This window comes from Nesoenas mayeri (genome assembly GCF_963082525.1).
Source record: "Nesoenas mayeri genome assembly, chromosome: 17".
Lineage (NCBI taxonomy): Eukaryota > Metazoa > Chordata > Aves > Columbiformes > Columbidae > Nesoenas > Nesoenas mayeri.
Window position 1 is genome coordinate 14,295,828 of NC_137565.1, and position 14,900 is coordinate 14,310,727.

At 49.3% G+C, this 14,900-nt stretch overlaps 1 protein-coding gene across 1 annotated transcript; it reads right to left on the bottom strand.

Annotated features, from left to right (window-relative positions):
• Positions 1–1,634: 1,634 nt before the first annotated feature.
• Positions 1,635–3,265, bottom strand: SELENOM (selenoprotein M; the record flags this gene model as incomplete). The annotated part of the gene is made up of 5 exons (XM_080355476.1): positions 1,635–2,163; positions 2,256–2,334; positions 2,914–2,948; positions 3,038–3,073; positions 3,152–3,265. 5 exons carry the CDS (start codon positions 3,263–3,265, stop codon positions 1,951–1,953), a joined length of 477 nt encoding a protein of 158 aa, XP_080211602.1. The 3' UTR covers positions 1,635–1,950.
• Between the last annotated feature and the right edge of the window lie 11,635 nt (positions 3,266–14,900).

A 14,900-nucleotide genomic window follows, 5' to 3' on the forward strand; every position in this document is an offset into this window, starting at 1 on the left:
CTGCCCACCACCCCGCTGCCCCCTGCCCTCAAGGCTGCCAGTGGGCTGCTTGCCCCAGGAGGGTCTGGGGGGGACACAGGCCTGGCGCTGGGGGCTCTGCCACCAGGGCAACCCCACGCCTCTGCCTCGCTGGAGCTCCCTCTGCCCTGGCTGGCTGCGGGCTGACCCTGTGGGCAGGGCAACGCAGGGCCAGGCAGGTGCTGCCAGGGATGCTCCCCAGCTTGGCTGCCTCCCGCACTCCAGTGTGTTAAATTATTTGTTCTCCAGGAGCTGTTTGACCTGTGGGCAGCACCTTTGTGTCCCTGGGGAGGTCTGGGCACAGCTGCACCATCAGGCCCAGGGCTGGCATGGGTCAGGGGCCGAGCGGGGTTTTGCAGCCCAGCCCAGGTCGCAGTGCATCTGCCAGTGGCTCTCCTTGGCCCCTGTGAGGAAGCCCCTCTGCCCACTGTAGGCTCTGCTTGGTGCCGCCTCCCTGGGGCCGGCTCCACGGCCCTGTGCTGACACCCTGCTTCCCACTGCGTATGTGCGCCCTGGGCCACTTCCACACCAGGGGGCTGCAGCACCCGCATGCTGGGGAGTGGGCAGGGAGGCGACGGCCCCGGGGGAGTGAGGGGGCCCAGGAGTGAGCTGGGACGGCAGCCCCTGCTCTCCTCCCCAGCTCAGCTCAGGGCACTATGTGCTCAGTGCCGCTCACCCCTCTGTCACCATCTCTACACCCGCGTTGACACATGTACCAACACCAGCCAGACAATAAAGGTTTATTCTATAGGGTGACGCCTTCGCCTTGGGTCCTTCTCCCCAGCCACATTGCTGCTTTGTGCCACCAGTGCAGCGTATGCTGCAGTGCCCAGGAGAGCGCTGGTAGCCCTGTCTGCAGGCCTACTGCTCACCTGGCCCTGGGGGGAGATGTGGAGCACGTGCTGCTCCTCTTGCTCAGGGATAACACCCAGAGCCAAGGGGCACCATCAGCATCCCACCCTGACCACAGGCTGCTGGTTTGCTGCCCCCCACCACTCCCAGGCCTGCTATGGGGAGAAGACCCCATGCTGCCACCAAGACTGTGTGCAGGCAGGTTTGCAGACAGTGCAGCTGTGCCCTGCTCCCTTCCCAGACAAGGACCAGATGTCCCCTTGAGCCAGCGCAGCCATTGAGCTTTGGCTCAGCACTGCAGGACTTACTTGCGGGGTCACACCCATACCTGTGCAGCCCATGAGAGCAGCTTGGCCCAAGCTGTGGTGCCTCATCCATCTGTCCATTGCACCGCAGAGGCGGTGGCACAGGAACAGCATAGTTTGTCTGTGGGATGGTCTGTCAGCTTGCTAGCAGTGGTTGTGACCCTGCCATCTCCTCCTACCTCTGCAAGTGGCTCTGGGGCACCCAGCTCCTCTTGGCATCGAGTACAGAGCAGTGCGGGATGCACCCCACTGACCCCTCCCTGGAAAGACAACACATTGCAGCCAACTGTATACAAGAGCTTTACTGGGGGCTTGAAAGGAGAGAACCCTGCTGGGGTGTAAAGCCCAGGGACAGCTCTCCCACCTCAGGACTTAGCACATCTACCCTCAGCACCTGGTGCTTTCTGCTGAGGGCTTCATCCTGTCCCACGCAGGTAGGATACTGCTGCACAGCACTGGGAGTCAGCGAAACCTTGGGGCATGGCGAGGGAGCAGGAAGAACGCTGCTCCTCCTGACTGGCCAGGGGTGCTAAGCTGCAGGGGAGGGAAGGCAACGAGAGGCACACAGGACGCCTGGGATGTCCACAATGCCTAGAAGGCCCCTACTCAAGGCTGGAGCTGCTCAGGGCATTCTTGGGGCAGAGAATACACAGCACTGAGCAACAGCAGGGGCACCTTCACCACCCCGCAGCACTGTTCCCAGCTGCTGTAATGCCCTCATCCCCACGCACTGGGGAGTGGCTGCAGGACCTCCTCCCGAGCGCAACACCCCTCGCTACAGCTCTGGGTGTTCTCCCTCATCACGTTCAGGGGGAGTCTCGCCATCAGCAGTGGGAGCTTGGTGGGGCAGCAGGGCGTGCAGAGGCCTGGCAGGGGCAAACTGGAACTCCTCAGGCACAGGGGCATCAGGCGTCTCCTTGCGGTAGAAGCCCAGTTCCTGCACCAGCTGGTTGATCTCCTCCCGGGTCATGTCACTCAGGGGGATTCTCTGAACACAGATAGGAATTGCAGCCTGGTGCCTGTGGGGCACTGACCACCGAGTCCCTGCTGTGGCGGCGGGTGCCACAAGTGCCTGCTCACCTCCAGCTCCTCGTATCGGTGGCTGAGAAGAACAAGCTCGGGGTCAGCACCAGGCAGGTGCTTCATCTCCAGGTTATGGCTGGGCAGTGTGTTAAGGAATACACAGTACTGGGCAGGCCCATGCACCCCTTGTCCTACTCCGTCCTCAGACACATCCCCTTTCCCCCCTCCCATCCCATTCTGTCCCCCATCTCAACCCATCTCATTCTCCATTGCATTCCATCCCACCCAGTCCCATCCCACCTCATCTTCAACCATCCTGTCCTCCACCCCTCATCCAATCCCATCCTCCATCTCATCTCATCATCCCATCCCATCCCTCATCCTGTACCATCCTCCATCCCACCCCTCAGCCCATCCCATCATGTCCTCCAGCCCATTCTCCATCCCCTCCTATCCCTCAACCTGTCTCACCCTGTTGTCCATTGCAACCTGTCTGTCCTCCATCCCATCCTGCCCAGTCCTGCTCTCTCTCATCCCATCCTCTATCCCTGCCCCATCCCGCCTCCATCCTGTCCCCTCCCATGCTGTCCTCCGTCCCATCCTGTCCTCCATCCCATTCGGTCCCACGCCACATCCCGTTCCCCACCGCCCGTTCTGGCGGGCTCTGTGCCCAGAGCGTGGACACACCGAGCGGGGCTGCAGCGGCGCCGGGTACTAGAGGGGGATGTCCTGGGTGACGAAGGCCTTCACCTGTGGGCACAGCGGGCGGCCCGGCGCTGCTCAGAGGCGGGGGAGCCCCGGCCCCTGCCCGGCCCCGGCCCCCGCCCGGCGGCACTTACCTCCCTCAAGCGGTTCAGCCGTCACCCACCGCAGGTCTGCGGGAGAAGACACCTCGTCACCCCGGCGGCGCCCCCGCTGTCCCCGCACCCCCCGCCCGCCCGCCCCGCGCTCACCTCCACCTTGCCCCGGGCCAGGTCCCGCAGCTCGGCCCCGCGGAGCCGGGGGGGGCCCGGGCCGCCCGCCGCCAGCGCCGCCACCAGCAGCGCCCGCAGCAGCGCCCGCAGCATCGCGCCGCTGCCACGTCACAGCCCGCGCGCACAGGGCGCCCCGCCCCGGCGGGCACGGGCACGCGCACGCACGCGACGAGCCGCCGCAGCACGAGCACGCTGTGCACGCGCAGAGGGAGCGCACAGTGCGCGTGCACAGCGCGAGCGCACGCACACCTCGTGCGCTCACACGCACCGCCGGCGTGTACAGCGGGCACTGACACACCGTGAACACAGTGTAAACGCCCCGCGCACACCCTGCGCAATCGACACCCGACACACATAGAGACTACGAATGCACATACCACACACACTCCCCCCGCACACACACGTGCACCCCCCCACAGCCCACAAATACGCACACTACAAACACACCCAAACCACAACCGTGCATATGCACACTGCAAACACGCACTCATGGGCACACTGCACATGCCCATCACCAACTGAGTGCACACACAGGCTGCAAACGCCCCCATACAGCAAACACACCATCCCTACACACACAGACACACAGACACACACTGCACACACTGCACACACAGACAGTGACATGCAGGAGATGGTGTGTCTGTGCACACAACCACACACACCTGCACACACACAAGCTGTGCACACTCATACATCCTCCTGCACATACGGCTGCAGGCACTCATGCACAGCTGCATGTAGAGCTGTACCTACATGCAGCTATATGCAGTCCACACACCAGTGCACAGATGCGATGACACGAACAGCAGCGAACAGAGGTGCACAGTAACCCCTCCATGACTGCTCACAGCATGCCTACACCCAGACACATCAGCATACACAGCAGCGCAGAAACTCACACCAGCACATGCACTCACCCATGTAACAGTTGAAATAAATAACTTACGCTTTTTCTATGGATAAACAACATTTAATCCATTTCCTTGTGTTCTGTAAAAACGTGTTCATTAGAGCATAAGCAAAACAGCGCTGGGTGCGCGGGGGATTCACTCCGCCCAACACGCACACTTTTAACAATAAGAAGTGTGCTTAAATACAGTATGGTATTACATATTCATAATGACCCCAGAAACGCCTATACATATTCATGACCTTTCCCACTTTTTATTAAAATGAGTCTCAGATAACCATTTACATATTCCCCTCCTTGACCCTCCCCTGTTGCGCCTGCGCAGTGTCACTTGGTGAATTTGAGGAAGGGTCTTTAGGGGTCTTTGGATGAAGGCTCCTTCAGCTTCGTCACAGTGGACTTTTCACCTTTGGCTCATTAGGAGGAACTGGCTGGAACCCAAGCTACCAAACCGACTGAAACCAGACTGGCGCCCCCCTTTTTGCTGTAAATCTTGGCTATCTTGTCTCCTCAAGGTTGCAGCTGGTGCTGTAGAACTTCTTATCTCGGCATTTAATGAAGTCCTGCTTTTTTTAGCACAATTAGTTACATACAGCTCTAAACTAGATATTAATAATGTGGTTTAAAATGTTAGCTTGTTAGTAGGCCCTTATTATATAGTTGCTTAACCCTTAAAGTGTTAGTTCCCTCTATCAATATAACTTCCTAAACAAGTTTCATAACTTTTTACATAGAACTTAACCACATTTTCCTTTTCCAAGTTCAGAGTCCGTGCCTCATTTGGTTATACCTGTAAACATTAAACATCTTAGCACGAATCACAACTGCATTTTTCACAATTCCCCCTTTTTCTTTTTATCCTATTGATTCGTGCTTTGGCCTCAAAGTTAGCCAGCACCTGCCTAGCGGCGGCTAGGTCCAGTCTGGTGTTATCTTTTAAAATCATCAATTTATGCCCCGTTCCTTTTGTTGCCATTTCAGGATCTATAGGCATAGCTGAGATTTGCATGCCTTGGACTACTGAATGTATTAACCAAATAAAGCACGGGATCATACATGGTACAAACAGTAAACCCAGAAATGCGCATAATATCATGAACCCTATTTTCTTCCACCAGGCTCCCCCAAATAAGTTATCCCACCAATGGCTAGTAAGTATAGAATTCCATTTCTGTACTGGTACATGTGCAACTCTTTTTATCTCCTCTGCTATTTTCATTATAGCTTCCCCATTATCATCTATTTCCAAACAACACTCGGAAGTATTCCATTTCCCACAGACGTCCCCCTCTTCAGCTAAAAGATAATCTAAGGCTACCCGATTTTGGTACACTGCAGCCCTGGTCTGAGACAATTGTCTTGCTATAAGATTCAGTGCCTCAGCTGTCCGGTTGCTTATTATTTCAACCACTGCTTGCAACCGGATAATTCGGTTTAGCATATATATTGGGGTACGGTATCCCCAACTTCGATCTTGGGCCCAGGTGGCTGGATCATAGTATTCAATTATCCTTTTCGCAGGCCATTCATCATCTTTCCAAGTTTGCGTTCCTCCTATGGGAGCATTTATTAAACCCCTCTTCTCTCTGTTTAAAGTTACGTACAGAGGTTTCCCCAGATGACTCCCTTTTTCCTTTGGTAGAAGGAAAAATGCTGGTTGAATTATCCCTATTGTACAGGACCCTCTCCACCTAGGCATTAACTCATTATAAGCTCTATTCCCACATATCCAAAAGAATCCATCAGGGGCTTTCCATGGTTCGTTTATATCGGTAGAGCCAGGATTCTGCCAATATCTCCTTAAATCCCCAATTTCCTCAAAGGGGTTTGCTTTGCTTTGATTCTTCCAGCATATCGTTTCATTTCCCAGGCTACAATTTCGAGACCAATATCCATTAGGTGGACCTGGCCACCAAGTGGGAGGAATAGAAGCATTTGATGAATTTGCCCACAAGACTAACTTACAAGGAGTTTGTCCAACATATTCAGTAAAATCTCGTTTACCATCATCCCTTGATATGCATATCTGCCCTATTATTAAGTGACTTAAATACCCATCCTTCTGGTGTTTTTTCTTGAATTACATGGGTTCTGTTCCATACCAGTAATCCTTCTGGGCTTACACTCTCTCCTCTCCAAGGCTGCTGTTCTGCCATTTGAGACCCCCCACATATCCAGCATGATGTGACATTTAATTCCCGGGCTATCTTTTCCATAAGGTCTATAAACAGGTTTTTCCCTACTGTTGGTAATTGTAATCCCTTGTCTTTTTGCCTTATTTCTTCATACCAATCACTGCTTTTCTGTACCACTTTCTGTTTCTCTTGCCTTCTTTTCAATTCCTGAGTAGCATTCTTAACTAACTCCTCCTTATACTGATCTTGCACTCCCCCTCCATCTGAATAGCTCCACATACCAGTTTGTGAAAAACAGATACTCTGTTCTCCCCTAGGGCAGGAGACAGAGCCTACACCGAGTCCACCTTTCCCTAGATTAGTTGCTACCCATAACTTCTGCCCTTGGATTTCACATTTTTCCAATTTTGTTCTATCATAACATCCAGAATTAACATGAGTGTGATAATTGAGAACATATTGTGTCAGTCGTCCTATTCTCATGCGCTCATAGTACTTGGTACAGGGATTGGCCAGGCTAAGTTGGGAACAATAAGTCACCACTCCTAGCAAGAGGATCAGGTCCAGGTTTCTACACCCTCTGCCTCTCTGGCCTACCAGGTTGCAGCTGGCAGCCGAGTTCAGCATCTTCTCGGCAGCAAGGGTAGTGTCCCCGTCTTTCCTATTTTTGCCGTTAGGTGATGACTTTTTATCGTATTCCAAACTCTTGGCCTTCACTTCCCAGGAGCAACAGGACAACACGAAATTTGATTTCTCTTTTTACACTCTATTCTTCCTATCACTGGTGGACTCTCTAAATTCCCATACACCCCTTTAGTAAATACCTCCCATCATTTTTCACTATTGTTTTTGTATCCTTCCAGTGACTGTTAGAATTCTCAACCTAGCTTTGGTTTCCTTATCTTCTATTCTTAAATGCTTATTACACAATCCTGTTCGTGGATATGCTTATACCATAGTTCATTACAACCTAAACATCAAATACAGATAAGAGAATTACATATACAAATTAGTTCAACATGCTTAACTATTAAAACATTCTGATTTTCATTTATACTGGACATTCATATGAACAATACTGATAGTAGTTACATCACCGATCCCGTGTTAATTTCAATTTCAATTCCCCCGGTCCTTGAGTTACTTTCCAGATTCTTTCTTCCGTCAGGGGCCCTTTAACTCGAGAGGCGTGTGTCCATCCTTTCTCTGCAGTCCAAACCGCTGTTTCTGTAGTTAACAAAACAAGAAAAGGCCCCTCCCATCGTGGAGTTAGAGTATCTTCTTTCCAGGTTTTAATTAGTACTTTATCCCCAGGTTGTATTTTATGAATCGGAAACCCTAAAGGCGGAGTCTGGTTTAAAATCCCTTTCTCTCTTAGTTCATTTTGATTTTTGTTTACCGTGATCACATAGTGTTGGAAAGATAAATCTCCAATTTCAGGAGGGGATGTTGGCATCCACTGAGTAAACGGCATGCCATACAACATTTCATAAGAGGAAAGGCCAGTGTCTGAATTAGGCATTGTCTTTATGTTCAGTAAAGCTAAAGGCCCAAGATAATTGAGTTTCAATCATCAGTTTAGATAGTTGTTGTTTCAGAGTCTGGTTCATTCTTTCTACCCTTCCGGAACGCTGGGAATGCCATGGAGTATGATATTCCCAGGCTATGCCTAAAGCAGATACTACAGCCTTTAGTATTTTAGATGTAAAATGCGTTCTCTGATCTGAATCAATGGCCAAAATCATCCCAAACCTGGGGATGATTTGTTCTAACTATATCTTGACCACAAACAGAGCATTAGCTCTTTCTGCTGGGAAGGCTTCAATCCATTGTGTTAATTGATCCACTATAACTAGCAGATATTTGTGCCGTCCCACTTTTGGAAGTTCTGTATAATCTACTTGGATCCTTTCAAAAGGTCTATATGCAGTTTTTCTTCCCCGTGCTTGGGCCCTCCTCATGTTTCCTTTATTTATCTTTTGACAAGTCATGCACCCGTGGGTGATTTGTTTCGCTAGTTCATATATCCCAAAACACCCAAAATACTTAAGAAATTGATCACCCAATGCTCGGGTTTCTCAATGAGTTCTCTGATGCAACTGGTCTAAAATTACCCGAGCATAACTTTTTGGAACCATTTCTCTATTATCTGGTAATACCCACTTATTATTTTTAAGTTGTGCTCCTATCTTTTCTAATTCTTGCGTTTCTTTTGGAGTGAACGACTTCTCTCCCGTACTTTCTGATCCTTCTTTCAGAAGCTGTAAAACAACTGGTTTTAAAGGTAGCACTGTTGCTTTCCCGGCTTCTTGGTCAGCAAAATTATTCCCTCTAATTCTTAACCCTGTTCCCCTCTTTTCTAAGGGCATTTTTTTAACCTTACCGGCTTTTCTCCTTCTTTGATTTTTACCTCGATGGTGCAGCATTTTTGCCCTTCCAGGTACATCAGTAGTCTATATCCCGGGATACACTTGGTTCACGACTTCTTCATTAATCTTGCCTTCTGTGGGAACAGTTGCTAAAAGCAAGCCCATTATTTTCATATATTGTTGATCATTTACCTCCAGAGTAATTTCTCCTTTTTTTTTTTTTTTTTTTTTTGAATCTGATTACTGCACCCATTTGTTCCAACAAATTTCTCCCAAAAAAAGTTTCAAGGAATTGGACATATATAGAAATTTATCAATACCTACTTGTTTACCCAATTTGTATTTCAAACGTTCACAAAAATATGCCCTTTCACTTTGGCCAGTGACTCCCTTTACCTACTATGTAATTGTTACTTATTGTCCATCCATCAAAAATTCCACTTGTTTCTGTTCATTCCAGGTTCCCATCAGTCTTTTTCAAAACTTGCTACTGTCCGTCTCTCTCTCTGCCTACTTCCTCTGTACCTTCACCAACATGCATTTTTCCAATATATATATACTGACCTCTCTCTAAAGGCTTCCAAAGCCTTCCAACCTCCTCAGTTCCATACTTCCTTATCCTTTCAACAATCTTCCTTTTCCCTGTTCCTGAATAATCTCCAAGCTTCATCTAACAGCATTTCCAAATTTCTACTTTCTGTTGCCCTCAGTTTCTATTACTTCTCTAGAGAAGCTCACACCATTTCAGGTGTCAGGCTACCTGGAGAGGCATACAGCTTGTCCTCCCCCCGCCTCCTTCCCCCTCCGCCGCTTCCAGCAGCGTTTTTTTTTTCTCTATATTTTTCTTTCTCTCCTTGCTGCAGTTTAGACACAGGCAAGGCCACACGGACGGGGGAGGTTCAGTTTATCTTAGAGCTTAGCACAGGCTTGTGATTTATGTTACAACACAGGCCTGGGATATTTCGCTTTCTTGTTTTTCCATTTAATTCCAGCCATAATACACTTCATATGCATTTCCAATTAGCTCAGCAACAGTTACGTTCCTCAGTCCCATTTACCTTTGCGGACGTCAGAAAAACAACATATTAAACATCAATCCCTTACATTAATTTTAGATCCAAATCAGTCTATCCACAGAACAACACTAACTTCAATACAGCTAACTCAGAATTTCACATTCAAATCACTTCCCCCACTAATTTACTCTCGTGTGTACAGATGCATCTTAAGAGGGAGCAAGGTGGTACTTTTAGTAATGGAACCGGTTCTCATTTTATAACTATCTCCCCAAACAAATTATTTTGGTACCAAATATAAATATACTAACTAAAATACTGAGCTCAGACACGCAAACCAAATACCAAGTTCAAATATGCGAACAGACCACAATTACACTTCTTCAAGACAATATCTCAACTTTAGCATTGCACCTTTGAACCGCTCACTGCTCAGCAGGTGGAGGCACCGCTGGGTCTCCCTGACAAAACAGGTCAGTGCGCGCTGGAGATCCATGGGCACTCACCACCCCCACCGCAGCAAGCTGGACCAGGCAAGGCTTTTATCGGTGTCTCATCTGAGGCGCCACAGCTGCCATCCCCAAACCAGGACCCCCCATCCGGTGTGCATACAAAAGAGCCAAATCCAGCACACCGAGATGAGACACAGCCTATCATAGAGCCGGGCAAGTCCAGATGCCAGAACAAAGCCAGCATACCAGAAAGAAAAGCAATGGCTATCACACACAAAACCCCATCACCACATTCACACAGTCAAGAGCCAAATTGCTCATCGTCACAAAATGTACATTTTGGGTCAATCTGTGATCTTACTATACCATACAACAGGCAAAGACTTACGAAACTGCAACACATTCAAAAAGATACCCACAAAGAAAAAAAGCTAGTACTAAAAGGCATCTTGCAGACTGTTCTGCAAGTTTTTCTGTGGTTCATTTGTTATCAGCTAATTCTCTCTCCGCTTGTTGAAGCTCAAACCATTCTGCTTGTAAATCTGTCTACAGTGATTTAATGATCTCTTGCTCAGTTTGCTTGTCTTTCGGGGCAGCTATCAATGCTGCTTCCAAAACAGCAGAAATCTCAAATCTGCTTTCTTTTGCCAAGTCTCTTATTTGCTCAGTTACAATATCTGGAGACAACCAATATCCAGAAGCCCACCTAAGACCCTCAGGACTCTGGCAAGCCTTATAATCTTTCAGCAAACTTAATATCAGGGAGCAGTCCAGGCCTGGCTTGACCCAGGATGCCATGACCTACTGCCGGAGCACACAGCACAGACCGATCTGTCCTCCTTTAGAGCCTCTGGCTCCTATCCCCCCGCAAACCGCTTCTCACAGAATATCTCACTTCTCGCACCAAATAAACTGTCCCGTCCCAACAGATGGGATGGGGGTGAGTTAACTCTTTGTTTCTCCTTATCCCTTTGAGTTTTTCTAGTTTCTTTCTTATATCTCCCCAGGTTTTTGTTACAAACTGGGGGGTCCACTCCTTGACTCCATTTATCCTTTGCTTTTTCCTTGGGTGAACTTCTCTTCATCCCAGAATTCTAGCATGATCCCCCCCCAAGGGACTGTTGAGGGGTCCAAAACTCTAACATGACCCCCCCCCCCCGCCAAGGGACTGTCGGGGGGGGTACCTCCTGCAGGTCGCTCCCCTTCGACCTCTTGTGGGAACCTCAAACCCACGAAACCTGGCTCACAACGTGGGTATCGAACCCGCTAGCTTACAATGTGGGGCATAAACCCACAACACAGAGAGAGAGTGCTTCACTCACTCTGTCCCTTCAGTGGCCAAGCCCCTCGCGGGGTGTTGGAACCGCACTTAGAAGGACTCCGCACTCGCTTCGCAACCAGATTGCGTCTCAAACAACACCAGTCACACAATCTCATTACCCGACCTGATGGTACTTACAGTCCATTTTTCCCATCAGGACCTACCCGACCCGGCGGTACTTACAGTCCACTTTTCCCGTCGGAGACCTTCGTGCACTCTGGATTACAGGTAAACTGCAGCATTCAGGGAGAGTGAGCTCAATTCTTCTCAGTTCTTTTGCTTATGCTTTAATTTTGAATAACGTTGGTAGCTCTCCGCACACCGAGTCCAAGGGCCACTATTAAAGTGGGGCGCCTCCCTTGAACCTGAGCTAACACAGAGCTATCCAAGGTTATCACGTCGGGGTCACCAATTGAAATAAATAACTTACGCTTTTTCTATGGATAAACAACATTTAATCCATTTCCTTGTGTTCTGTAAAAACGTGTTCATTAGAGCATAAGCAAAACAGCGCTGGGTGCGCGGGGGATTCACTCCGCCCAACACGCACACTTTTAACAATAAGAAGTGTGCTTAAATACAGTATGGTATTACATATTCATAATGACCCCAGAAACGCCTATACATATTCATGACCTTTCCCGCTTTTTATTAAAATGAGTCTCAGATAACCATTTACATATTCCCCTCCTTGACCCTCCCCTGTTGCGCCTGCGCAGTGTCACTTGGTGAATTTGAGGAAGGGTCTTTAGGGGTCTGTGGATGAAGGCTCCTTCAGCTTCGTCACAGTGGACTTTTCACCTTTGGCTCATTAGGAGGAACTGGCTGGAACCCAAGCTACCAAACCGACTGAAACCAGACTGGCGCCCCCCTTTTTGCTGTAAATCTTGGCTATCTTGTCTCCTCAAGGTTGCAGCTGGTGCTGTAGAACTTCTTATCTCGGCATTTAATGAAGTCCTGCTTTTTTTAGCACAATTAGTTACATACAGCTCTAAACTAGATATTAATAATGTGGTTTAAAATGTTAGCTTGTTAGTAGGCCCTTATTATATAGTTGCTTAACCCTTGAAGTGTTAGTTCCCTCTATCAATATAACTTCCTAAACAAGTTTCATAACTTTTTACATAGAACTTAACCACATTTTCCTTTTCCAAGTTCAGAGTCCGTGCCTCATTTGGTTATACCTGTAAACATTAAACATCTTAGCACGAATCACAACTGCATTTTTCACACAGTGCATGCACACACTGCACGTACACCCAGCAGCATGCACACACACATGCTGCACACATGTGTGCTGCACACCCCAACTACATGCACATGCAACTGAATGCACACACAGCTATGCATGCACAAAACAGCGTGCACTCCCACGCACACAGCAGCCACACATGCAGCTGCACACAAACACCTGCACAGACACACATCCCCCTGGTCTGGTTGAGGCTGGAGGCAGCTTTGGGGTCCACCTGGTCCAACTCCCTGCTCAAGCAGGGCCTCTCAGAGCCAGCTGCCTGTGACTGCGTCCAGTCAAGTGCTGAGTGTCCCCAAGAACAGAGATTCCATAACCTCCCTGGCAACCTGTGCCAGGGCTCGGTCACCCTCAGAGGGAAAAAGTGTTTTCTGATGTTCAGAGGGACCCTCCTGTGTTCGGTTTGTGCCCGTGGCCTCTGGTCCTGCCACTGGGCACCTCTGGGAAGAGCCGGGCTCTGTCCTCTGCACTTCCCTCCAGATACTTGTATACACTGATGAGATCCTCCTGACCTCTGCTCCAGGCTGGACAGTCCCAGCTCTCCCAGCCTCTCCTCTTGTGAAAGATGCTCCAGTCCATCACCTTTGTGGCCCTTCACTGGGCTCCCTCCAGTATGTCCTTGCTCTTGGAAGCCCAGCACTGGACACAGCACTCCAGAAGTGACTGATAGAGGGAACTAACTAACACTTTAAGGGTGCCTAGTTTAGAGCTTTATGTAACCAATTTTGTTAAGAAAAAACAGAACTTCATCGAATGCCAAGATAAGAAGTTTTACAGCACCTAGATGTAAACTTAAGGCACCTAGCTGTAAACTTGAGGAGACAAGATAACAAAGATTTACAGCAAAAGGGGGCACCAGTTTGGTTTCAATCGACCTGGCAGCTTGGGTTCCAGCCAATTCAACATAATGAGCCAAAGGTAAAAAGTTCACTGTGACGAACATGAAGGAGCCTTCATCCAAAGACCCCCAAAGGACCCTCCTCAAGACCACCAGATAGCACTGCGCAGGCGTAACAGGGGAGGGTGAAGGAGGAGACTATGGAAATTATTACCTGGGACTCATTTTAATAAGAAGCGGGGAAAGGTTATGAATATGTATAGGTGTTCCTGGGGTCATTATGAATATGTAACACCTTACCGTATTTAAACACACTTCTTATTGTTAGAAGTTGCGCATGAATGGTGGAACGATCCCCCTTGTGCCTGACATCGAAATAAACATACCTGCTTTATAACTTTGTGAGTTGTAAAGTTTTATGACTTTATAGGTTGTAAAGTTGTTTCCACGCGTCATGACCTCACAGGTGCTTCCTTGACATCCCTTGACTTGCTGACAACACTCATGACACAGCCCAGGACACCATTCATCTGGTGGCCCCTCAGCCTGTCCTGATGCCTGGGGCTGTTCCATTTCTCCCGGTTGAACTTCACCAGGTTCCTGCCAGCTCCTTTAATCCAGCCTGTCTGGGTCCCTCTGCATGACTCTCTGCTTAGTCAGCTGTTCCTCCTAGTTTGGTGTCATCTGCAAATTTGCTGAGGGTATACTTTGCCACATCATACAAGAGAGTATTTGAAGATGTTAAACAGGACTGGACCCAGTATTGACACCTGGGGCACATCGCTAGTTACTGGTCTCCTGCCAGACCTTGTGCCACTGACCACCACCCTCTGGATCCAGCCATTCAGACAGTTTTCAATCCACCTCAATACTTGCTCACCCACCCCATACATCAACAGTTTCTCAAGGAGGATCTGATGGAAGATAGTGTCAAAGGCCTTCTCCAAGTCCAGTAGACAATGTCCACTTCTCTCTCATCTGCCAGGTCAGTCTCTTCATCATCAAAGGTGGTCAGGTTGGGCAAGGAGAATTTCCCCTTGGCGAAGCCATGCTGACTCCTCCCAATGACTTTCTTGTGCCTGGCAATGGTTCTGAGGAGCAGCTGCTCTATCACCTTCCCAAGGATGGAGAGGAGGCTGACCAGCTTCTAGGTCCCTGGGTTCTCCTTCGTGTCCATCCTGAAGACAGGACTGACATTTGCTTTTCTCCAGTCCTCTCCCGGATGCCATGATTGATCAGATTATTGAGAGTGGTCTTGTGATGACGGGAGCCAGGTCCCTCAGCACAAGCAGGTCCATCCCACAAAGGCTCAGGGACCCAGCCCTCTTCTGCCAAGATCCTCTCCCATGCTGCGCTCCAGCCTTCCCTGGGCTCTGGAGCTCCTGGCGGCCGGTCTTGCTGCCACCGACTGAGGTGCAGGAGGTGTTCAGGA